At 41.6% G+C, this 27,022-nt stretch overlaps 1 protein-coding gene across 15 annotated transcripts in view; it reads left to right on the top strand.

Annotated features, from left to right (window-relative positions):
- LOC109033903 (plasma membrane calcium-transporting ATPase 3) overlaps positions 1 to 27,022 on the top strand; it is a 469,278-nt gene that overhangs the window by 384,925 nt on the left and 57,331 nt on the right. For 11 of the 15 annotated variants that reach the window (XR_011900360.1, XR_011900361.1, XM_072303338.1 and 8 more), the window contains 3 exons: positions 21,415 to 21,594; positions 22,575 to 22,766; positions 23,814 to 23,825. Coding sequence is in view for 13 of the 15 variants with exons in the window: in XM_072303338.1 (XP_072159439.1) it covers positions 21,438 to 21,594; positions 22,575 to 22,766; positions 23,814 to 23,825 (361 nt within the window). In the remaining 2 variants the exon portion in view is untranslated. Of the gene's footprint in view, positions 1 to 20,118; positions 20,374 to 21,414; positions 21,595 to 22,574; positions 22,767 to 23,813; positions 23,826 to 27,022 lie in introns of those variants that run through there. The other 4 variants (XM_072303337.1, XM_072303344.1, XM_072303335.1 and 1 more) reach the window with 3 other exon arrangements.

Genomic DNA, 27,022 nt, shown 5'->3' with positions numbered 1-27,022 from the left:
ACCCGTGAATCGATAGACAAACCCGTGAATCGATAGACAAACCCGTGAATCGATCGAGAAACCTGTGAATCGATCAAGTTTTGTCGATTGGATCGGTGTCGATCGATCCACGTTTTTATTTTTCGATCGATTCATGTCGATCGAATCGACACCAGTTTTCTAATAATTTGTCGATCGAATCGGTGTGGATCGGTCCACGTCTATCTATTCACGTTTTTATTTTTCGATCGATTCACGTTTCTATTTTTCGACCGATTCATGTCGATCGAATCCTACTCTTCAAAACTTTAGCACTGCCCATTCTTAACACTGAACAGCGTATCGCTAAAATGCCACAACTTCTGCCCCGCTCTCGGCGGCTGAATTACTCTTCGGACGTTCCCCGACCGCGACGACGACGTCACGCGACATGCGTGCGTGCGTGCGTGCGGACGGGACGTAAGACCCGACGTCGAAATGCGTTCGATTTTTTTATCCCTCTCCCTTTTTTCACGGCGAGGGGAGGAGAACCAGTGATTGACGGCGAGTTAAATGAAATGAAAAGTCACTCTAGTTAATGAAACCGGCTTTAATTGAATCGACATTGTTTATTTAGCTTATGAATCCTATTCTCTTCCATTGACGTCATCGTTTACGGGGAGCGCTGACGAGGGGGACCGAGGGGGGGGGGGGGGCGTCCAATTCTCCGGGTCCCGTACTCGGCCGAGACCGGCTTCGAAGCAGGGTTGCCGTATTGCATGGAAAATAGCAGATTTATTGGAATATCTAATCATCCATTCGTAAGTATAACTTCTTGAGAAATATGTGTGATAGAAACGCTGAATCGTCCAAAATCAGCTTTCGTAAAAAAATGTGGTTTTCAAGGGTTAGGGCAAACCGTCAGAGGCTTTAAAGGGGAGGGTTCAGAGAGGCAATTGCAGACCCCGCCCTTGTCAATAGTGATTCGACCATTTTTCGGACAATTTATTCAATTTATGGATACTTATCAAGCTTGTCTAAAATCTTGCCCCCTGCTTTCTAGCAAATGAGTCACTAGGCCTTGTGTTTTTTATGTAGTATTTTGAAACGACCAGGTCCGTAGATTACGTGGTGATTTATTCCGTCATTTTTTAGCAAACATCCCGGCCAAACCTTTAAAAAAGTTCAAAGACTCGAAGAAATTTCAAACGCGCTAGAATGGCGGGAAAATGATAGCACTGGTGTATCACGACAGTCAAATCGCTGTCTCTTCTCATTTTCCACTAATTTTGTTTAAAAAAAAGCGTATTTATACGTGTAATTATTGCTTGCTACATGGAGCAGAACATACTAATGGAGTAGAAAGACGTTTGATGGGAGTCGTTGAAACCCGTGCTAGCTTCTGATTGGTGCCGGATGAAATTATTCGGATCCGCGCGAGACCAGGGCGTTTTAAATTTGAGGAAAGTTGCGCTTCTTGAACTGCGTAGTCTCGAGGGTACTTTCCCGCGTTTTTAATGTGCGCATCGTGCTCCACGCGTCATTTACCTCGGGAAAAATGGATTCGCAAGTCAAAATTTGTTCTTGCTTTAGTGATCCATTCTATGTGCCCTGTCTCAACAACGTCTAACTTCTATAGGTTTAGCAAAAAACGAGAGAGAAGAAGAATGTGCCCTTAAGGGTGGTACCGTGTCTCAACTACTTCCAACTTCTCTAAGTTTCGCAAAAAATGAGAAAGAAGGAGGATATGCCTTTTATTAAGCAGTTTGGCGACGTTGCCTCGACGAACGGACGGGCGCGGCTGTCCATGCATCGCGGTACTGAAATCAGCTCTGTTGCCCCTCCCAAACGAGTGAGATGCAACCTGCAGTACGTCGCACGATGGTTCAGACCGCAAAGGGCATTGTTCGTCTCCATTTCGATCGGTCAGACGATAGTCCGAAACCAGCTATTCCATGTCGAAATCGTTGCCTACCGGTTCAAATTGAAGGCGAATCACTGTTTAGTTCCAATGGCACGGTCATCTCACGGTTTCCCTCCATCTCGGTCAGTCAGATGGAACCAGCAGCAACATGTCGAAATAGTTGCCTACCTACTCAAATTGAAGGGGAATCACGGCCTGTTGCTCATTTAAAACGAGGCTCAATAAAGGCAGCAGTTCAGTATCTTAGCATTTGATCCGCGAGGTAGATCCTCGGCAAAAGTGAAATCGTCTCATTTGAATCGTTCAGTTTGGAAAGGACCCAATGTCGACATCTCAAAAATGCATTTTCGTTCAGAATAACTGTTTTCAGAAGTGCAGCCTTAAATTTTCCTTTTTTTCTTCAAATTTGTTTTGACCTCCCATAAAGTTACCACTTGGGACTCGAATAACCTTAAAAAGCGAAGACCTTAAGATGTCCTTTCGTTAAATCCTGGAAAGTAGATTGATTTGGTACCCTGGTAAAAATTGGCAGTAGAATCTGTGTTCCGAAATACCATAGACCTAAAGCCGGTTGTAAGATTTTCAATAGCTTCTATAGCCGGATGCACAATTTCTTATAGCCGATGACGATTAAGCAACAGCCAGGCGATAAAGTGTATGCTAAATGTTACTAATAACGGATGCTAGGACTTATTGAGTTTTTGGACTACCGCTCTATTTTTGGGCCGCAGTATCTTGATTTATTTTGCGCGGAAAGCTGCGTACTTTTGAAGGATGCCTGCCATTCCTAATATGTTGGAGCGCCTTCAATTTCGTATGATACTGTGCAATACCTCTGGTGTGAAATAGTTGCTTCAAGCGCCGTGGCACGCTGCGGCGCGGCGGGCAGGTAGCCAGCGCGAAAAGCGCATTAGCGCCTACAAACCTAACAGGGATACTTCAAGCATTGCGCAATGCGTGAAGTATCCCTGTTAGGTTTGTAGGCGCTAGTGCGCGCTTAACTCTGGCAGCACGCCGCGTCGCTCCGCTCTGTGTTAGGCTCCAATATATAATCTCGCGGAGTCAGCGTTTTTCAACCCACGATTTTAAAATGTTTGCACATCCTGTATGGATTATTCTCATTTTAATTGATGAAAAAAAATATGTATGAAAGGAAAATATACCGTGTGTTTTGTAAATATTATGGTGGTTAACTTAATGATTTCCAAAGCGCACGAATTTCTACACAATTTCTTATGGCATTTTATAGCCAATGGCGATAAAGTGTAAAGCCCGCCGATAGGAACTATAGCCCGACTGTATACTCTTTTATAGCTTCGTATAGCCCGGCTGTATGATTTGCTCCGATTTCTACAGCCAGCTATACGATTTTCTATTGCCTTCTTTAGCCGGCTATAAGAATTCCTATGGTATTTTGAAACGCAGCTCCTATCGCCAATTTTTACCAGGGTATTTATGTCTATCGATGTAGATCGACTTAAAAACGTTTGCCTTTTATTCAAAGGACTATGTACTTTTTTCGTTTTATTCCTTCAAACACACACATGCACGGGAAAAAAAGAACACATTGGAGCTGAAGTCCAGACTCTTAAAAACATCGACAAGAACAAGTACTCTTGATTCAATCAGAATCTAGCTTAAATCAAGAACCAAGCCTCTTAATTAGTAGAGGGGAAATGGCGACTTGCGCACACCTGAGATATCGAAGTGTAACCTAAGTTCAGTGTTGCCGTGTGACCTAACCCAAGTTCAGTGTTGCCGTGTGACCTAACCTAACCTAACCTAACCTAACCTAGCCTAACCTAACCTAACCTAACCTAACCAAACCTAACCTAACCTAAGTCCATTTCAGTTGCGGGTTGCGTACCTCGCCGACACAAGGTGCAGATATGCGGGTTGCATACCTTACGGACGGGAGGCGTCCTATGTTGGTCCCTCACTTCGCCGGTGCTCAGCGATAATTTGTGAAATGCAGTCCTCACGACTCCCATGAAATGCGGGTTGCATACCTTACGGACGGGAGGCGTCCTATGTTGGTCGCGCACCTCGCCGACGATCAGCGATAATTTGTGATGTGCATTCCTCACGAACCCATGAAATGCGGGTTGCATACCTTACGGACTGGAGGCGTTCTCATGTTGGTCGCGCACCTCGCCGGTGGTCAGGGATAATTTGTGAATCGCATTCCTTACGATCCTCCTGAAATGCGGGTTGCATACCTTACGGAGTAAGGCGTTAACATGCGGGTTGCATACCTTACGGAAGTAAGGCGCTAATACGCGGGTTGCATACCTTACGAGAGTACGGCGTTTACCTAGCCTAACCTCTACACCCCCCTCAAATGGATGACGTCATCCCACCCGCACTTTGATGTTCCCGCGCCGATTCAGGTGATCCTCTGTCAACTCCTCCTCCGGCCGCCGTTCAGGGTGCGACCAAGTTTAAACCGGCGTGGCCCGCTTCGCGATTTATCGATTGATCTGTCATTTAAACCTATGAAAAAAGATCGATTATCAGGGTGCTCGCAGCGAACACCTTAATAATCGATTCTTTACCATAGCTTCAAATGGCGAGATATCGACAATCGATCATTCACGCCACGCCACCGGTTTAAACCTGCATCAAAGGCGCAGAGCCGCGCTCGGATCGAACGCTGTCCGAACGAGTCTGAGCCTGCCGGGACAAGTCTGAACCGGTTCGGGTCTCTTTTCCTTCGAGCGACCGGGAACAAGTTCCGAACCTGCCCGACGTTGCCACCTCGTGACTCCTTCATCTCTGCGACGTTGCCGCTCCGTTCAGCCCCCCGGGTGTAATTTCACGGTTTTCCTAAATAAATAAAAATGAAGAAAATAAGAAATGAATAAAAAATAAATACAAATAATAAACAAGCAGAAAAATCCAACATGAATATGTTGGAAAAGCGTGCCGAATATAAATGTTGGACACAAACCTACTATTTTCACGTTTTGTCATTTGCATCAATTGGTACTTTTTGCTAAATTTGGGAGAAAATATTGATTCATGAACGTTGAATGTAAATTGATTTTAAAGATTCCGTCCAATTATCTTGATTTTAAGCTGATATGCGGCATTTCGCACGACCGTGATTTGGGCGAACTGCCGTGCATCGAAATCGCGTTGAGTTAATCTCTTTGGATTTCGAACTGTAACTTCTCTCCTATTCGGCCGATTTTTACAAATGAGGTCTCTTTTTATTTGTACTTTAACGGAAAGTAAGGAAAAACTCGCTAAATAGACGGAAAACAATTTTTGTGAAAATTTGGTGGATCCTGGCGTCACGGTGAATGGTTAATCGGGCGTGGAAGATAATAGGTTCGACGAGGCGACCCTCTCCTCGCCGTCTTTTATTGCCTTGCTCGAAACCTGACACCCAAAGCTATATCGGGAGATAACTGCAGTGGTTTGAGTGGATTTCTGCAGGGGCCACGGTTAGTACATGGTATAAAGAGTCACGAGGCTCATCACAGATTGCACTTGCAGTGCAAGACGCTCATTGGCTAAACAGTTTTGGCGGGAAAGAAGGTTCTAGAGTTGAGTCCTCCGAGCGTAAGAAAGCTTCTATGAGGTTTTTGTCAAATGAAATAATACGGTTTTGACAGGAAAATGTTCTCAAGGGTTCCCAATTAGCAGTTCATTCGGTTTTTTGGTAAGAGACCATCAAGGCTTGACAGTATAATGGTTCGAAGACAAGAAAACGGGTCCGAGGAAAAAAATATTTGGACGGCCCGTTGAATAGCATTGGTTGATCGGTGTGCTGTACCGTGGTACATCCGAGTGATTTCAAAAAGCGAGCCCTACTGGCACGCTTGATAGATAAAATGAAAAAAAAGAGAAAATAAACTTTTGTGTCTTAATGGACGAGACGCCGTTAAAATTCATGAATAAAATTTCAAAAACTTAAAGATAGACTCGCCCGTCTTAAGAATCGAACCCGGACCGTTCTGATAAGAACTCGATTAGAAATCCGGGCTTCTACCGACCGAGCAAGTCTATCTTCGGAAACGTAACGGTGAAAATACTCCTACAAATAATTTCCTACCCACCGGTGTTGGAGCTTTAGACACCACCCCTAACCTTATATCGACCCAGTTGAACAGATAAATAAACGTAAAAACAAAGTGTTCCGTTTGCAATTTTTATTTCTAAAACAAAAAAGATTACATGGATTTAGCTAAAAGTAAATAATAAACATTTTAAATTCTTGAAAATTATAAACTTACATTCGTTAACGTATTGAAGTCGTGAAATTATAAACTTACATTCATTAACTTATTAAAGTCTCGAAAATTATAAATTTACATTCATTAACGTATTAAAATGATAGGTACAATTGAAGATGTTATAGGTTACACGAATCCAAATAATAGTCTTTACATCAGATCTGGGAGGGATGAGAGTGACAGAGAGAGCGGTGGAGTGGAACAGCATCGTCCTACAGGAGGCTCGCGGTATAATTGTTCAGCAGCCGGTCAAATTTTACACGAATCGGGAAACCCAAGTTTAAAACCACTGAAACCAGGTTTAAAACCAATGAAACCAGGTTTTAAACCACAAAACACATTTAGGAACCACCATATTTTAGTTTAAAACCCCAAAAACTGAGTCTAAAACCGATATAACCACATTCCAAACCGGAGAATCTCTGTTCAGAACCAGGAAACTCGAGGTTAAAACCATTAAACACAATTGTCATCTCCGGAACCTTGTTAAAAACCAAACCGGGAAACCCAAGTTTAAAACCACTGAAACCAAGTTTAAAACCACTGAAACCAAGTTTAAAACCACTGAAACCAGGTTTAAAACCAATGAAACCAGGTTTTAAACCACAAAACACATTTAGGAACCGCCATATTTCAGTTTAAAACCCCAAAAACTGAGTCTAAAACCGATATAACCACATTCCAAACCGGAGAATCTCTGTTCAGAACCAGGAAACTCGAGGGTAAAACCCTTAAACACAATTGTCATCTCCGGAACCTTGTTAAAAACCAGAATAACCACATTGAAAATAACCAAATTTGAAACCGAAGGAACCCTGTTTCAAACCAGGAAAACCACATTGAAAACCGGGAAACCCAAGTTTAAAACCACTGAAACCAAGTTTAAAACCACTGAAACCAGGTTTAAAACCAATGAAACCAGGTTTTAAACCACAAAACACATTTAGGAACCACCATATTTCAGTTTAAAACCCAAAAAACTGAGTCTAAAACCGATATAACCACATTCCAAACCGGAGAATCTCTGTTCAGAACCAGGAAACTCGAGGGTAAAACCCTTAAACACAATTGTCATCTCCGGAACCTTGTTAAAAACCAGAATAACCACATTGAAAACCGACAAACTCCAGTTCAGAACCGAGAATACCCCCTTTGGAACCACTTTTATCCAGTTTAATCTCCAAAAACCGGGTCAAGGAGGCAAAATAACCACATTTGAAACCGAAGGAACCCTGATTCAAACCAGAAAAACCACAATTATAACCGGTAGAGAGATTAAATTTGATAAAAGTGGTTCCAAAGGGGGTATTCTCGGTTCTGAACTGGAGTTTGTCGGTTTTCAATGTGGTTATTCTGGTTTTTAACAAGGTTCCGGAGATGACAATTGTGTTTAAGGTTTTACCCTCGAGTTTCCTGGTTCTGAACAGAGATTCTCCGGTTTGGAATGTGGTTATATCGGTTTTAGACTCAGTTTTTTGGGTTTTAAACTGAAATATGGTGGTTCCTAAATGTGTTTTGTGGTTTAAAACCTGGTTTCATTGGTTTTAAACCTGGTTTCAGTGGTTTTAAACTTGGTTTCAGTGGTTTTAAACTTGGGTTTCCCGGTTTTCAATGTGGTTTTCCTGGTTTGAAACAGGGTTCCTTCGGTTTCAAATTTGGTTATTTTCAATGTGGTTATTCTGGTTTTTAACAAGGTTCCGGAGATGACAATTGTGTTTAAGGGTTTTACCCTCGAGTTTCCTGGTTCTGAACAGAGATTCTCCGGTTTGGAATGTGGTTATATCGGTTTTAGACTCAGTTTTTGGGGTTTTAAACTGAAATATGGCGGTTCCTAAATGTGTTTTGTGGTTTAAAACCTGGTTTCATTGGTTTTAAACCTGGTTTCAGTGGTTTTAAACTTGGTTTCAGTGGTTTTAAACTTGGTTTCAGTGGTTTTAAACTTGGGTTTCCCGGTTTGGTTTTTAACAAGGTTCCGGAGATGACAATTGTGTTTAATGGTTTTAACCTCGAGTTTCCTGGTTCTGAACAGAGATTCTCCGGTTTGGAATGTGGTTATATCGGTTTTAGACTCAGTTTTTGGGGTTTTAAACTAAAATATGGTGGTTCCTAAATGTGTTTTGTGGTTTAAAACCTGGTTTCATTGGTTTTAAACCTGGTTTCAGTGGTTTTAAACTTGGGTTTCCCGATTCGTGTAAAATTTGACCGGCTGCTGAACAATTATACCGCGAGCCTCCTGTAGGACGATGCTGTTCCACTCCACCGCTCTCTCTGTCACTCTCATCCCTCCCAGATCTGATGTAAAGACTATTATTTGGATTCGTGTAACCTATAACATCTTCAATTGTACCTATCATTTTAATACGTTAATGAATGTAAATTTATAATTTTCGAGACTTTAATAAGTTAATGAATGTAAGTTTATAATTTCACGACTTCAATACGTTAACGAATGTAAGTTTATAATTTTCAAGAATTTAAAATGTTTATTATTTACTTTTAGCTAAATCCATGTAATCTTTTTTGTTTTAGAAATAAAAATTGCAAACGGAACACTTTGTTTTTACGTTTATTTATCTGTTCAACTGGGTCGATATAAGGTTAGGGGTGGTGTCTAAAGCTCCAACACCGGTGGGTAGGAAATTATTTGTAGGAGTATTTTCACCGTTACGTTTCCGAAGATAGACTTGCTCGGTCGGTAGAAGCCCGGATTTCTAATCGAGTTCTTATCAGAACGGTCCGGGTTCGATTCTTAAGACGGGCGAGTCTATCTTTAAGTTTTTGAAATTTTATTCATGAATTTTAACGGCGTCTCGTCCATTAAGACACAAAAGTTTATTTTCTCTTTTTTTTCATTTTATCTATCAAGCGTGCCAGTAGGGCTCGCTTTTTGAAATCACTCGGATGTACCACGGTACAGCACACCGATCAACCAATGCTATTCAACGGGCCGTCCAAATATTTTTTTCCTCGGACCCGTTTTCTTGTCTTCGAACCATTATACTGTCAAGCCTTGATGGTCTCTTACCAAAAAACCGAATGAACTGCTAATTGGGAACCCTTGAGAACATTTTCCTGTCAAAACCGTATTATTTCATTTGACAAAAACCTCATAGAAGCTTTCTTACGCTCGGAGGACTCAACTCTAGAACCTTCTTTCCCGCCAAAACTGTTTAGCCAATGAGCGTCTTGCACTGCAAGTGCAATCTGTGATGAGCCTCGTGACTCTTTATACCATGTACTAACCGTGGCCCCTGCAGAAATCCACTCAAACCACTGCAGTTATCTCCCGATATAGCTTTGGGTGTCAGGTTTCGAGCAAGGCAATAAAAGACGGCGAGGAGAGGGTCGCCTCGTCGAACCTATTATCTTCCACGCCCGATTAACCATTCACCGTGACGCCAGGATCCACCAAATTTTCACAAAAATTGTTTTCCGTCTATTTAGCGAGTTTTTCCTTACTTTCCGTTAAAGTACAAATAAAAAGAGACCTCATTTGTAAAAATCGGCCGAATAGGAGAGAAGTTACAGTTCGAAATCCAAAGAGATTAACTCAACGCGATTTCGATGCACGGCAGTTCGCCCAAATCACGGTCGTGCGAAATGCCGCATATCAGCTTAAAATCAAGATAATTGGACGGAATCTTTAAAATCAATTTACATTCAACGTTCATGAATCAATATTTTCTCCCAAATTTAGCAAAAAGTACCAATTGATGCAAATGACAAAACGTGAAAATAGTAGGTTTGTGTCCAACATTTATATTCGGCACGCTTTTCCAACATATTCATGTTGGATTTTTCTGCTTGTTTATTATTTGTATTTATTTTTTATTCATTTCTTATTTTCTTCATTTTTATTTATTTAGGAAAACCGTGAAATTACACCCGGGGGGCTGAACGGAGCGGCAACGTCGCAGAGATGAAGGAGTCACGAGGTGGCAACGTCGGGCAGGTTCGGAACTTGTTCCCGGTCGCTCGAAGGAAAAGAGACCCGAACCGGTTCAGACTTGTCCCGGCAGGCTCAGACTCGTTCGGACAGCGTTCGATCCGAGCGCGGCTCTGCGCCTTTGATGCAGGTTTAAACCGGTGGCGTGGCGTGAATGATCGATTGTCGATATCTCGCCATTTGAAGCTATGGTAAAGAATCGATTATTAAGGTGTTCGCTGCGAGCACCCTGATAATCGATCTTTTTTCATAGGTTTAAATGACAGATCAATCGATAAATCGCGAAGCGGGCCACGCCGGTTTAAACTTGGTCGCACCCTGAACGGCGGCCGGAGGAGGAGTTGACAGAGGATCACCTGAATCGGCGCGGGAACATCAAAGTGCGGGTGGGATGACGTCATCCATTTGAGGGGGGTGTAGAGGTTAGGCTAGGTAAACGCCGTACTCTCGTAAGGTATGCAACCCGCGTATTAGCGCCTTACTTCCGTAAGGTATGCAACCCGCATGTTAACGCCTTACTCCCGTAAGGTATGCAACCCGCATTTCAGGAGGATCGTAAGGAATGCGATTCACAAATTATCCCTGACCACCGGCGAGGTGCGCGACCAACATGAGAACGCCTCCAGTCCGTAAGGTATGCAACCCGCATTTCATGGGTTCGTGAGGAATGCACATCACAAATTATCGCTGATCGTCGGCGAGGTGCGCGACCAACATAGGACGCCTCCCGTCCGTAAGGTATGCAACCCGCATTTCATGGGAGTCGTGAGGACTGCATTTCACAAATTATCGCTGAGCACCGGCGAAGTGAGGGACCAACATAGGACGCCTCCCGTCCGTAAGGTATGCAACCCGCATATCTGCACCTTGTGTCGGCGAGGTACGCAACCCGCAACTGAAATGGACTTAGGTTAGGTTAGGTTTGGTTAGGTTAGGTTAGGTTAGGCTAGGTTAGGTTAGGTTAGGTTAGGTTAGGTCACACGGCAACACTGAACTTGGGTTAGGTCACACGGCAACACTGAACTTAGGTTACACTTCGATATCTCAGGTGTGCGCAAGTCGCCATTTCCCCTCTACTTTAATTTAAGCGGATTTCGTTTTGATTCAAGCAAAAATCCGATTAAATCAAGAGTATTTTTTCCTGTCAATGTTTTCAAGAGTCTGGACTCTAGATCCAATGTGAATTTTTTCCAGCGTGCTTAAATTTGTACATCCGCATGTATGTTTCCATTTTCTCCCTTTTTCTTTCTTTATTCTACCTATCTTTCCTTCCTATCTCTCACACTTCTTTTTTCCTCAATTTCGTGAATTAAGTCGTCCAACTGACTGATTTCCAATCGGTCCTAGACTCCGCCGGCATCAGAAACACTCCCCGAAGTCACCATTCAACGTTTCGGGCGGGATGATCCTGGAAATCTAGGTCATAAATCCGAGGTGCCCTGTCTTTCGCTCTGATCCCCCCCCCCCCCCCGATCGCACCGCGGCTTGCCCCGAGATCCCAGGATTACCGCCGTGGTTCCCCGTGTCCCCGTCGCGCGCGCCACCATCGCCCCGCGACAACCCTCCGCTTATCTCCGCTAAGCCGCGGTTCAGACTCGGACTCGTTACGTCAACGTTGCGTTTTCTCCTGCGCTGAGGAAAAAAGTCGGATGAGCCTTCAGACATTGCCAAATTACTTTCAATGAAAAACAAATTTTCAGGGAACTTCCGGATGTTTTGTCATCAATTTTTCATAGAATTTTGATCGTATTTTAATCTAATGTATCTGGAAATTTCATGGAAAAATACTCAAGACGTTCCTTTAATAGGTATTAATCTATGATTAACTCCGCAAATCTCTGAACATTGCCCAAAATAAACGCCCAAACGGTTAACTGTGAAATTTAACTGATTTAACTGCCCAGGAACGGAATCAACTTATACCCCAAATGCAGGAACAGTTTAAGAATGGAGAACATCTACAGATGAAACTAGGAGCCGAACTTTCAAGGATGAAACTAGGAGCCGAACTTTCAAGGATGAAACTAGGAGCCTTTTTTTCTGCCGTGCTAAGGAAGAACGCCGTATGAGCCTTCAGGCGTTGCCAAATTTCCTCTAAGAAAATATCTGTTTTTGAAGAAAGTTATGAATAATTTGAAAGTTAAGTTCCGTATACCTATCTTTGTGTGGGCGAGGTCCTCCGTTTGAAGAAATGAACGAAAAAATTATGAAAGAACAAACATAAATGGGATTTAATAATTTTAACTTCCGCCGCCGCGCCGCGCTGAACGCAATGGGTTTGGCACAATCCGTAAAGTATTTCTACAGTCTTGTGGGCGCTTTGCGTTTCACGCCGACCGCTGTTGACCGCACTGCGTTTGATGCAATGCGTGCAGTATTCATGCAGTCTTGTAGGCGCTTTGCGTTTCACGCCGACCGCTGTTGCTGTTGACCGCACTGTGTTTGACGCAATGCGTGAAGTATTCATGCAGTCTTGTAGGCGCTATGCGTTTCACGCTGACCGCACTGTGTTTCACGCAATGCGTGAAGTATTCATGTAGTCTTGTAGGCGCTGATATGTGTTACATGCCGACCGCCGCGCCGAGGGTTTCTCCTGTTCATCTCAAGTACTCGTCATCATTGCTCTCTGCGCTGCGCCGTTCCAGGCCAAATCGCGTGTTTGGTTTCTCTCTTAACTCGACTATTTAAAGGTGCTGTCCCTTGTGTCACCGAAATATGACAAAAGTAGAAATTACTATACTCTCAGGAAATGAGATATTTTGTCACCTTTTCTCGTTTGTAATTTTTTTCTGAATCCGATTTTTTTATACCTTTATTTAAAAAAATTGCAAAATTTGCCGCCCCCTAAATTTGCCGCCACCACTAAATTTGAACCAATCAGAAATGGATTCACATTGTCTTGACTCTCAGTATAAAGAGACTCTAATGTGGCTTGGTTCCTTTATCTGTTTAACGCAGTCCATTTAGCGAGAGAAATTTAGCAACGGTCGAATGTTCATAGGACGTTTTTCCTTGGGGCACGGCAGTATTTCGTCCACTTCTCAACGGCTATCATCGTTTTCATTTTCCTGCGACGAAGCTTCGCTCCATTTCCGCTTCCGGCGGGAGCGCGCTGCTGCCGGGTCGGACCGGAAACGACCCCGAGTCGCCGGAAAACGCCCCGGTTCACCGGAAACGGTGGCAACTACGCGACGGTATATCCGCCCGACGCCATGCCATGCCGTTTCTCTCTTCCTTTTCGTTTCTCTTTCCCTTTTTTCGCGTTTCTATCCGTACGATAGCTTGTGTGCTGTGTGCGGCTGAAATCCAGGCCGCAGTGAGACTGAAATGATAAATGAGACGAAGGTTTGTGGAGTGAGGAGTCTCTTGGATTGCAACTTCTGATCGAATGAAGTTCTCGCTAACCAGAATACGTATACACGTAGAAAATTGCTGCGTGTGTGTGCTCTTCTCTGATTGGTTCGTTCCTCCGTGGCATGCAAGCATGGGCGGAACTGCGAACTTTTCGTGAAGGGGGCCCCTTCACGAAAATTCCAATTCCCAAAAAAGGGGCCAGAAGGGTATCTCATCAAGGGTATTCTAGGAGGGCACAAGAAAATAGCCCATTAAGGGGTTTTGCCTGCGTTTGCGGGACTCCCCTAATTCCAAAGGAGAAATCGGGGAGTTTTCACAGCTCCAAAGGGAGGTTTCGGGGGACCCTCTCGAAATATTTCGAAAATCTGAGTCAACTCGGGAGTGATTTTGAATCTTTCTCATCGAAAAATTGATTCAGTTAAAATTTCCAAGATAAAAGATATATCACGCACTTACCTAGCAAAACCCTTCACATATCTCGGGGAGGGCCAAGTAGATCTCTGGGGGGGAGGGATAGGCCCTACCCCTACCGGCCCCCCTAGGTCCGCTTATCTATGCACAAGCTCCGTTTTTCCACAAAAATTTCATGAGAGAGAGAAATGAATCCTTGAGAAGTGTTAGCACTCCTAGATCTGGCGACCCACATGAGTTTGCACTTTTTGTGCCCCACCCCCCTTGAGTGTATGTACTATTTGCGCCCCTCCCCCCCCCCCCCCCGCGACGGACCTATTTGTCACCCACGCACCTTCCTCGGCTATTCAGGGCGGCGCGCGGCGTCTGAAAAATGCCTTATCCTCAAGCGAACTGGACTGCTGAAACCGGTGTAATTTCAGGGGCCGACTTTTGTCGGTCGTTGTCCTTCCACCATACTTACACTGGAAAAAAAAACCACACATTGGATCCAGAGTCCAGACTCTTTTAAACATCGACAAGAAAAAGTACTCTTGATTCTATAAGAATCTAGCTTAAATCAAGAACCAAGCCTCTTAATTTAAGCGGATTCCGTTTTGATTCAAGCAAAAATCTGATTGAATCAAGAGTATTTTTTCTTGTCAGTGTTTTCAAGAGTCTGGAGTCTAAACCCAATGTGTTTTTTTTCCAGTGTAATAAAGACGAGCCTCGACTGCACTTAAGTCCGGCTTTGCGCTTCTGATTGGCCGGTGGTGCGGTTCGGACTCATCGATGGATGTTGCGTCTCCGAGTGGAAGAGCCGACAAAATTCGGCGTTTCGATGGTCATGACGATGACCGATGAGTCGGTTGCGCGGAGGAGGCACGCGACTAGCGTCAAGCGACGCGGCTTCTAATCGAATCTGTGGGTAAATAAACGAGGCAAGTGGATTAGGAGGATACGCAAAAAGATCCGTAGGCATGCATTTAAATATGTTTGACTCGGATGTTTAGATTGAGAGCGCTGCCGGCCACTTATCGCGAGTGGTCAGCGCTCCCAAGTGGCTTCTTCCTTGCCTTTGCTGTGCTGAATGTGCCGAGAAAGAGAGTAGAACGTGGAAAATACGGTTTTGGAGAAAATTGAACGACAATCTTTCATTGGATATATTTGATAGAAAAAAGCCCTAGTAGCAATGGCTCTTAAAATAAGTTCTACAAAAAGTTGTCCAAAAAAATGTAAAAAACTTGTAAATTTTAAGAGCTCGTAAATTTTCAAGTGAAAAAACTCTTAAAATACTCGTTTTGGGAAACCTCTCTGGGGAATTCTTTTAAGTAAAAAAATAGTGTTATTTTAATTCAAAGAAAACGTGCAATTTACGTAAAAAGCAATAAACTATATCCTCAATTTTTATGGGCTGCAAGTGTTCCTTTTATACTTTTCACCACTTTTTTCCTCGTTTTTGCTCGCAGGAAGCTAAAAAAATACGTAAATTTTACTTAAAATTAACGCAAAAAATTTACTTAAAATTGTTCTTCAAATTTATGTAAAAAAGCCCCAAAAAGGGTTTCCTTATACGAATATTTCAAGAGTTTTTTTACGTAATTTTCAAGTGGTTTTAATGTAAATTTTAAGAGATCTCTTAAAATTTACGAGTTTTTCACAACTTTTCTCAACAGCCACTGCTACTAGGGGGGGTCAGTTGCGCAAGTCATGATGTCATGTTATTCATACTAACTGATAAGAGGGATGTGAAAGAGACCGAGGGTGTCACCGTGGCAGATGCATCATAAACCGTATTTTTCAAAGCGCGATACCCAGGTTAATATTGAAAGTAGAAAGTTGCTGTTGGGGCAGATCTTATTATTTTTACCTGATGTACAAGAATATAGCCGGAATCTTGTTTTGATGCTAAATTCTGAGAAAAAAAGTTCGGGCATATGAACCGAATATACGGTGCTCAATGTCAGCCGTATTGTTCAGTTCATGCGACCGCACTCTCCGTTCTGGGAACTGTATATTCGGTTCATGCAACCGAGCTTTTTCGTTAGTTCCGTTCGGTACGAATGCTCGGTTGCTTGAACCGAATATACAGTTCCCAGAACGGAGAGTGCGGTCGCATGAACTGAACAATACGGCTGATATTGAACACCGTATATTCGGTTCATATGACCGACAAAAGAAAAAAGAATTGCGAGTTTTGCAAAGTTCTCAGGTGGCATTTTAAAATTTGTCAAAATCGTAGGTTTACTTCTTGTGAATTGAAGAACAAAACCTCTTAAAGTACCGCCTCTATTTCTCATTTAAAATTCTCGTGTGAATTCGAAATTTTCCGACTCTTTCGATGCGAATATTTTAACACGAATAGGATAAATTTTCGCTTGATCGCTGGATGGAGGCAAACTATTCTCTCGCTCAATGGGAATAGAATCCCATTCCTCGGTGCGCAGCGTTGTCCGCCCTCAATTCAACCGGTTCGGCAATAACAGCTCCTGCACGTTCGAATAGTTGCATACCTGTTCAAATTGAAGGCGAGCCATAGGTTTGCCGCTCATTCGAAGCAAGATTCAGTGAATGGCAAAAATTCAATAATGCAGCTTAGACCCGCAAAGTATATACCCTCCTTCCATAAATGTGAAATCGTATTAATTGATTAATTCAATGCAAAAACGCCCTAACGCCCAAAACTTTAACAAATGTTTTCTTGCAGAAAAATGGTTCTCAGGGTCAAACGCAACTTAAATTTTTTCTCTTTTCTCAAAAAATGTTCTGACTTTCCAGCAAGAACAACTGGCGAATTTCCCTTTATCTATAAAGACCCTTTTCTGCGTTTTCAATCGTTCATATTTCAAGGGCAGATGAGGACGTCATTTTTGCATGGACTTCCACCGGTTAAATAGAATATCAGGGTTCTATGGAACTTTAAGGAGGTTCATATGTGGTGAAAATCATTTTTGATTGGCGAGGAAAGGAGAGAAAACTGCGGGTTTATCCACGGACCAAATAAAAGTTGTTCAACTCGGAAACCCCCCCCGCAGGGTTCCGCATCTCAACCCCGAGAGGACAAAACTTGTCAATACATCTCCATCATCGACCGCAGAAATTATGAATGGGAATCATCAAACCACTTATCAATGCTAGAGTCCCTTTATGTATGTATGTATAAAGTCGCTTTTATAGCGCTCTTTGGCGCTCTGCGACCCCTAGCCGCCAAAGTCCCCTATCCTCCCAAAGCCCTTCAGGGAGTTGACAAACCCTCATTTCTTCTAAAATCCTCTGTCGCCACCCTTTCACTGGGCGTCCCCTTCGTCTCCTTCCAGGAGGAACCCAATCAAGCAACTTCTTTGGCAGCCTTTCGTCCGTCATTCTATTGACATGACCATACCAGACAAGCTGTCTGGTCATGACGTCGAATATGATGTCATTTTCGACTCCCATGATCTGACGCACTCTTTCATTGCGGACCCGATCTCTCCTAGAAATTCCAGCAGACCTCCTCCAGAAATCCATCTCCGTTGCTCTTAGCATCCCCTTTGTCCGCTCCTTCAGCTGCCAAACTTCACATCCATATGTAAGAATACTCTTGACTACAACGTCGTAAATTCTCCTCTTGTTCTCCTTGGAAATCCGAGGGTCCCAGAGGATTCCATTTAACATCGCTGTAGCCTTCCTTGCCAGGGTGTTTCTTTCCTTAATCGCTTGATCAGTTCTTCCATCCTGGGTCAACCGCACTCCCAAGTACTTATAGTGCTCGCAGCCTTTGATCTGCTGCCCATCCTCCAACTCAATGCTTTGCTGATCACCGCCAAAAGTCATCTTCTCAGATTTGGATATGCTGACTTCCAGACCCCACTTCCGATACTCTTCTACTAACTTGCGCATAATGTATTCCGCGTCGTCTTGATCTTGAGCAACCACCACCTGGTCATCAGCAAAGCACAGAGTGAACAGAGTTTCAAGATCACCCAAGGGGACACCCATACCAGAACATTTCTTTTTCCATTCTTTTAGCACGCACTCGAGATAAATTTTAAATAATGTTGGCGACAAACAACATCCCTGTTTTAAACCCTTAGTAACATAAAATCCCGCTGACGACCCCCCATGGCACTTAATTTTGGTAAAACTCCCTTTATAAAATGGCTTAACAGCGTCAATCAACCCCCCGTTAAAATTGGATTTTTCCAAGGCCTCCCAAAGTTTCACCAACGGCACACTGTCATACGCCTTCTGGAGATCCACAAAAATTAAATGCAGCTCCTGAGCTACGGCCATTTTCTTCTCAATGACCTGGACAATAACAAAGAGGTGATCTATCGTAGACCTGCCAGCTCGAAAACCAGCCTGCTCCTCTGCTTCGTGATCTTGCCATTCGTCCTCGATCTTCGCTTTCAGTATCTTCCCGCACACTTTGCTTATTGTCCCGGTCACTGAGAGCCCCCGGTAGTTGTTACAATCGTCCTTCCTTCCCTTCTTTTTGTAGATGGCCTTGATCCAGGACTCCTTCCACTCCCCTGGCACCTCGTCACCCCTAATGCATTGCTGCATCAGCTTTCTGAGGCACTCGAAGAGCTTAGAAGTCCCGCTCTTAACCCACTCGACAGGGATTCCACCTGGACCCGGTGCTTTGCCATTTTGCAGCTCTTTGACCGCTTTAATAATGTCACAAGTGTGAATCTCCAAGTTGTTCATTCTTCCGTTGTCCGTGCTGCTGTCTCGAAACTCTGGGCGCCTTTCCGTACCCTTACCCCTTCCCGTAGAGTCCCTTTATACCCAGAGTTAAGACAACTCACTTTTGGTTCGGCTGAAAGTGGCCTAAAAAAAAATCCAATTCTGATTGGTTCTCGCTCATGGAGGCCGAAACGAGTGCACCAAGATGGCGGTACCTCGAATGTGAACAAGAATAATGAAAATATCACCTAATTGTGGTTTATCAAGAGTAAATTGTCATTTCCATCGGTCCAAAATGAAAAGAGAATAAGAAATTATTCACAAACCAATCTCATTTTCTTTTTAATTGATTAATTTGTTGATGTTGTTGTTTTTGTGTGACAGACATCGCAGGATTCCTGATCCTTATCCCTCAATATCGTTCGTTTGGGTGCACTCGTTTCGGCCTCCATGGCCAGCTAGAGTCCCTTTATACCCAGAGTTAAGACAACTCACTTTTGGTTCGGCTGAAAGTGGCCTAAAAAAAAATCCAATTCTGATTGGTTCTCGCTCATGGAGGCCGAAACGAGTGCACCAAGATGGCGGTACCTCGAATGTGAACAAGAATAATGAAAATATCACCTAATTGTGGTTTATCAAGAGTAAATTGTCATTTCCATCGGTCCAAAATGAAAAGAGAATAAGAAATTATTCACAAACCAATCTCATTTTCTTTTTAATTGATCAATTTGTTGATGTTGTTGTTTTTGTATGACAGACATCGCAGGATTCCTGATCCTTATCCCTCAATATCGTTCGTTTGGGTGCACTCGTTTCGGCCTCCATGGCCAGCTAAGGCCGGCTGCCAGTCAGCTGATAATCGAGTTGTCTTAACTCTGGGTATAAAGGGACTCTATGGCCAGCCAAGGCCGGCTGTCAGTCAGCTGATAATCGAGTTGTCTTAACTCTGGGTATAAAGGGACTCTAGTATCGTGAGAGACCCAAGACCCGCATTGATTAGAGTCCCTTTATACCCAGAGTTAAGACAACTCGATTATCAGCTGACTGACAGCCGGCCTTGGCTGGCCATGGAGGCCGAAACGAGTGCACCCAAACGAACGATATTGAGGGATAAGGATCAGGAATCCTGCGATGTCTGTCACACAAAAACAACAACATCAACAAATTAATCAATTAAAAAGAAAATGAGATTGGTTTGTGAATAATTTCTTATTCTCTTTTCATTTTGGACCGATGGAAATGACAATTTACTCTTGATAAACCACAATTAGGTGATATTTTCATTATTCTTGTTCACATTCGAGGTACCGCCATCTTGGTGCACTCGTTTCGGCCTCCATGAGCGAGAACCAATCAGAATTGGATTTTTTTTTAGGCCACTTTCAGCCGAACCAAAAGTGAGTTGTCTTAACTCTGGGTATAAAGGGACTCTACACGATACTACAGAGTCCCACGTGTTTTCGAACTTCGCGCCACTTCAAGTGTTTGTTTACTAGATTTTGCCGGTCCGACAAGGAACTTGAAATCAGGACCGAATGTGAAGAGGCGGATTGGCGGGGGCGAAGGGTGTCCGCGGAATGGTGGACATGGTGAGGGGGAGGGGAAGTCGTTGTGAAATGTGATTGGGTTTCAGCAGATTCGGCATTTTGATGTTGTGTGATGTCTTGCCTCAGTGTGACCGTGGTTGATGAAATCTTGATTTTACGTTTATTATCACTGTTTTTTCGGACTTATTCTTCTACCCCTCTATCCCTGGTCCCTGTTTCAGTATCCCGCTCAACAGTGACTTCGAATTAATTCGTTGTATAGTGTTGGAGTATGTTAATTCTGGTAGGCGTCTTTTCCACTTATAGGTTAAGAGTCCAATCATAGCTTTCGTTCAGTCGCTAAAAGTAAGTCACAACTTTCATTCAATCCCAATTCATGTCATTCCACCTGGGGCCACGTACCTAAGGCGATTCGAAGACCATCTGCCTTCCTTCAAATGAAAATCATGTGCTCTTGTGATGGTTATCACTGTAAACACATAACTTGCCAAAACACAACTTGTTGAACCTGTTCTTCCCATGGTTGTGTGTTTCAATCTACATAAGTTTTCAGTTTACCCATTGCAGCATCATTTCATCAAACTTCCGCAGATCAACCTTTTCCTTTCTTCAGTTCCAAAAGTTTACTCCAAAGCCTTGGAGATTTTACACTGAGCTTTAAATTGTCGTAACTTCTGTGAAGGTGGATGATTATTGTCACATTTCATGTTGTATCGGGCGTTTTTGACTCCCAATTGCAGTCATTGCAGTAGCTACTAGAAAATATGTGCCTCATCTATACATAATTTAATGAAAGGATCAAATTGTTTTGTAGACTTGTTTTTTATATGTTATCAGTTAGGGTAATGTTTCTGCAACGTACCTAAGGATAATGAATAATTGGCAGCATGGACTGTTACCTCATCAGTGAGCCTGTTCAAAATAAGGCCCATGTGACATCAGTTGAATGAATTATCCGTTCGCCGACGATGTTTCACTTGTCAGTCTTGCTGACTTTAGGTCCGCGAACACTGTCAAGTACCCTTTTACTTAAAAGAAGAACCATTGAAAAGTTTGTCATACCCCTGTCCCTTCTCATTTCATATGGTAAATTTGTATCTATTTTGACGCAGAATTTGCATCAAGAGCTGTTGACTCCTGATAACTTTCATAATTTTTTGCCATTTTTTAAAAAGGTTTTTCAAATTGAAGAGTTTTTTTTTCTTCGAATTTTTGTTGGTAAGTGTTAAGTATCATTATAAAGTCTCTTTAGGATTTAACAATTTATTTTACAGTGAAATTATTCTGCGCCTATTATTATTCATTGCCAATGCACCACAACCTTGTATCTAAATCGTACAAGTTATTTTCTAGTTGTAAACTAATTCTGTTTGTGTTTTGTTTCAGGTGAAAAAAGTTGAGTGGGTCTGATGGCGACTATAGACGGGCGGCCGGCACAGTATGGAATCTCACTCAAGCAACTGCGCGAGCTCATGGAGCTTCGCGGAGCCGAAGGGGTGAATAAAGTCAAAGAATATGGAGGAGTTCAAGAAGTTTGTAAAAAGCTTTATACCTCACCCACAGATGGTAAGACTCATTTTTAGACTGAACGGTCCTGTAATACTGCTTTATCGCAGCTATCTCTTACAAGGTATCCCCAGGTCTTAAGAGACCAGAAGAAACCCTTTTTTCTTTTTGGCAAGTCCCTGAAGCTGGACAAGAAAACAGATTTTTGCTTTACAGTCTGCATTGAATATCTACGAATTCCCATGTAACAGTTGAATTTGTGGATGTGAAAACCAATGAGTCCATTTTCTGATGAGCTTTAAGCTCCATGAGAATGCCGCAATGAATGCCTGTGTTCTAGGACTCATCTAACAATGGACACATTCAGTTTTAACATTGCCTGATTCAGTCGACAAAATCATTTCAGGAAGAGCAAAAGACAAATACTTGGCTACTCATTCCGTATCAATTTATCCGGGTACCCTTCAAGTTGAATTTTCATGATCTACTTAATTCAGGGACATCTATGTGCTAAAACTCATGTAAAATGGCAACCACCCCTCCCCCTCAGAATTTTTAGTGCGAAACTCCTTCACAGCCTCTTAAATATCTAAATGTCAAATTAAATAGGGATTTCAGTGGTTCTTGGATCTTTTATCGTGTGAAGTTGGTTTTCTGGTCACTGAAAGTGATATCAACAGGGTAGGAAAACTGATTATTTTTTTTAAAATTTGGGGGGGGGGGGGCAGGGGCTGTAGTTCTTCCTGGAAGACTTCTTGGAAAAACATTTTATTGATGAAAAAAGAACCTATCCACCAAATTCTAAAATTCTTGGAATAGTTTCTAATTTTTTTTGACCACCAACAAGAGGATACGCTCACTTTACCATATAATAATGTCTGCTGGCTTCTTCTAAAAATCATGAATGCCTTATTATTTATTGTTCAACTCCTTTGAGAAAATGAGGCCATGCTTGAGTTTAGGTTTTTGTAATCTCGTAACTAGGCTTCCAAGAATCAAAATTTATTTGGTAAATTAATTGTTTCTTTTTCCTTTTTCAGGTCTTAGCGGGTCAGCAGCTGACCTCAAACATAGAACAGAAACCTTCGGTTCAAATACAATTCCTCCTAAGCCTCCTAAAACATTTTGGCAACTTGTATATGAAGCGTTGCAAGATGTAACTTTAATAATTTTAGAAATAGCAGCTATTGTTTCCTTATTATTAGCTTTTTACAAACCTGCCGATGAAGAAGGTGAGTTTTATTTCTGATTCACTCTCAATTTTTCTCTTAAGAGCATTAAATTAGAAATGGTGGATGTACAGGTCTCAGAAAGTGACAGAAGGTGACCATTGTTATGATATCATCATTTATTTACACAGTGGTATTTGGTTTTCTGGCTACCAGATCTGTCCATGATCATTTCTGCTTCAAGCGCTCAGAAAATTAATTCTATTTTTCCTTGTCTCATATTTCGCATTACTGCAATTTTTCAGCAAATTGGCAACACTGTGTTCCTCCATTTGAACCTATGGATATGTATCAATTTTTGAAGGGGCCAAGTTCTCCATCAAGAACCGACTATTTAACATAGGTTTAGATGGCGGAAAGCCAGTGTTGTCAAATTGTTGGATCCATCTCTGGCATTACTGTCAGTCTCATGAACTGTAACTTAAGACACAGTATGTAGCTTTCTGTTTAATGGTTGCAGCCTTTAGATCAGCCAAAAATGTCACATTCTGCTCAAACGCCAAGTTTTTCAGTCCATTATCAATGGATGCCTAGCGTATGGAAAACTTAATTGACGACAAAATTCACAACGGTTTTCAGAGGACAATATCTTGTCAACCTTAGACGCAAAGATTTAATGAAAGAACAAATCTTTATTTCTTTCTATTATATAAACTACAATCATTGAAAGACGGTCCTGTGGCTACCTAATTCCGTCGTTCTGTTGACGCAAATTTTGAGAGAACATCTATATTTCTTTGAAGAACTAATAAAAATTAGGATGGGGGTGGAGATTGAGATGAGCTCAGGACTATGTGATTCTGAAGAGGAGACTCCGGCTAATGTTACTAGTGTGATCACAAAGTGAGAAAGCACAGTTTGTTATGCTTAAATAGCTTATGATTCTATTTTAAAAGGAAGTATCTCAACGATTTTTCTTAATAGATTTGTTACTATTTGCTAAGATTTCTAAGTAATTATCAATCACTGATTTAAACCTGCAATTTACTTCGATTCATTCTGATTTTGTGTTTTTTCCTCTTTTTTTTTGTTCATTCATGCGACGAACAGCTGTTGGACCAGGTATTAAAAATTTTATAAATATTTTAGCATGATCCTTCCCTCTCTTTTTTTTCTTTGGCCTCCTGTTTCTATTGTGGATAGCCCAAATCTGAGAGGTGGTGGATCTTTCTTTTTGTTTATCCCTTTGAGTATGTTATTATTTCCACGGTCCATTTGTTCTTCTGTAAATTATCCCCCTTGCCATTTTGATATCGCCTATTCTTAACGGTGGCGGACTTGTCCCTTACTTTGCTCACCCAAGTTTGTTTTTTCCTATTTATTTTCTCTTTTTTTACTCTGATTTCCTGCGTTTTGAACTGTCTGTGTTATCTCCACAGGTGATGGTTTTCTAAGTATTTATAGTTTTGAACCAACCTTGTTATTTTTTGTTTGTTTATTTATTTTTATCCAGTATTTATTCTTAGTCACCCTAATTTTTTTCCCCGCTGAGGTACAATTTACCTTGTGCAGTATCTTTAATTGAACATTTTTTACCTTTTTGAAGTTCTATTCAATTGATTTGTTGCTTTTTATTATGTATTTTATAGGCTCTAGATCTAATTTCGTATTTTAAGTGAATCAGTTTAGTGGAACGTATGTAACCCATTGCCTTGTTTAATACTTTTGTAAGAGAGTGCCAAAAATTTCCAATTAATCTCTCCGCGAACACACACGAAACTCATCATATACAGCTGGAAATTAGAATTTTTAGCATGGATAATACATTCTGAGAAAGAAAACAATCTTAACCTAACCATTGTAAGGTTTTTAATTGGACCGAGTTAAGCAGAAAGGAACCAACCCACATTTTGGAAAAAATTGAGTTATGAGTGGTTTTGAACTCAACCACTGCTCTACTATCTATCGCCAAAAATTCAAAGTTTTTGTGGAGCAAATTTTGCAAGAAATTTTTGTTCAAGAAATTGAACTTGAAGTTCATCTTTTACATTGAGTCTTATGCAGGAGCAAAACTTTAAACCTATTTTTCTCCGTTCGACAGAGCTCAATTGGTCACATTGCTCTTATCATTAATATCATGTAAAAAATACCAAAAAAGCATTGCTAAGTTGCGGAATGAGATACCTCGAAAGCGCATGAGTTCTAGTTTAGCGCAGTGTGAGCAAGTCCAGCTCATAATCAGCTGTCTAAGTCAATGGGTCACATGCTTCATAGCTTTGGAGTACCTGTATTCATATGCGTTTCTGCTCGTCTCTGGGAAAAAAGACCACACCGGCTGTTCATTAAATGCTTAACCCTAAAAAGTGATTGAAGTTTGTGGCTACGAAAACGCAGTTTCCAGAAGAAGCTGTGCCAGGTTGTAATCCCTCATGATTAGCACTATCAAGAAACTAGTGAATAAAAATGCAACATCCTCTATTGGTACAAAAATGAGCTAAAACCGCTATATCTGATTTTTTGGGATACGAAAGAGTTTTCCTCCACAAACTCAATTTCAAACGTCTCAGCCCAACTTGAGAAAAATACTTGTATCTCTACCGATGAAGTTGCTTCCATCGTCTACAGTTCCTTTTTCCAGGGGCGATCACATCTATTTATAGAAGGGGAGAAAAAACAAAGAACATAAAAAAAAATTGCTGAGGAAATGAATGTAGTTTTTTTTTCAATTGAAAGTAGCATTATGCTTTTGCATGATCCTCTTCAAATTTTTTTAAAATTATGTATTATTACAGGGTTGCCCCAGTCAGAGAATTAAGGAAGCTGGGAAATGTCACAGATTTTTAAAACTTTAGGGAAAACCTAGAAATGTCAAAGGAAATGACCGAAGTGTCAGGAAAAAATCGTTCTGTTATCTATATTTGCTTTCTAGAATGGGTTTGATGTTTCGAAGAACAAATTGTGCCTGAAAAATATTTCAAATTATGTCCACTAACTGTCTGGGGTATCCTCAATTGTCAGTGAATTTTACCAACATGTGTCAGAAAAGTTCCTTAGTTCTGTGGCAACCCTGATTTATTATGAGATGATCAAAATTTGCAGAGAGCTTACTCCTCGCTTTTTACCACAGTCCATTTCTTGGATGCCTTTTTTTAAAGCAAACATTTTGCAGTATTATACTACGTTCAATGCTTCCATTCCACCTTAGTTTTAATCTCTTGTTTGGTATATTTGACGAGCTGCAGTTGTAGTAAGTTTGCGTAATGCTTAAAATTTGAACTTCGAAGATGTTTTCCAATCTTTATGCCTTGCGTCGGCTCTATGATTAAAGTTTTTTTTGTTGTTTATTTCCTTTTGCTCTTGTGCAGGACTTGGTGCAGGTATAATATGAACACATCATGTCAGATTGTATACTACGTGTCCTATAATTTTAGCGAGCTCATGCATGCTCTCTGTTCACTTCCTTTTGTCAAACAATAAGTAATAGTGTAGACACTCAATTGATGGTCTTCTGTCCACTAGGGAAAATTTTTAAATGGCGATGTATGTCCTTTGTTCAGCGTGAACAGCTCAATCAAAGGGTTTTTGGCTACTTATGAAAGAGTCAAGGGCTTTCAGATTTTAATCAAGTCTTTTTTGGTGTTGAATGCTGCAATTTAGAGAAAAAAGAAAGCGCATGGATGGCTAAGGTGCAAAAGCACGTTTCTCCGTTATTGACATCGCAGGTTTCCTGTCATACTTTATTTTTTCTTTGGAAAACTAATTAACATGATTTCTTGGAGGATTCCTCTATTTTTTTTACTGTTAGTATATTATTCTGTATGAATTTCAAGCTGTAAAGTTGGCTTGTTTCCTTTTGAAACATTAAAATAGGAGCGAAAATTTTGAAACACCGCAATGTAGATCCGTGGTTTTGCGCGCAGGCCATCAACATTCCTCTTGAACATCAATCCAGTGTGAAATTGAGCAAACAGTTTTGATAAGTGCCAAACTCAACAAGCAATGAATTTTCAGGAAATCACAAAAGTTAATTTAGTTTTTTAAAGATGAAAGATCGTTTACTAGCCAAGAAGTAAGTTTTAAGGAAGTAAATTGAGTCGGCACTTTGCACCACAACTTTTAGTTACTTCCCGCCATTTACAAAGTCATTACTCTTACGGAACGCCTTACAACAACAGAATAACCCTCCCAAGTGTTTGTCTGTCATATCTATGCAATAGTCCTTCCTCTCTGGCATATGCTCTTCTTAAACTAATCTTATCACTGTCTTTAATTTTCTGACCCACTTTGTATTCTTCTCATCATGTGCTCAGTAGTTTCTC

This window comes from Bemisia tabaci, chromosome 8 (genome assembly GCF_918797505.1).
Source record: "Bemisia tabaci chromosome 8, PGI_BMITA_v3".
NCBI lineage: Eukaryota > Metazoa > Arthropoda > Insecta > Hemiptera > Aleyrodidae > Bemisia > Bemisia tabaci.
Note: the sequence above shows the minus strand (reverse complement) of the source record. Positions and strands in the feature narration are given on the sequence as shown.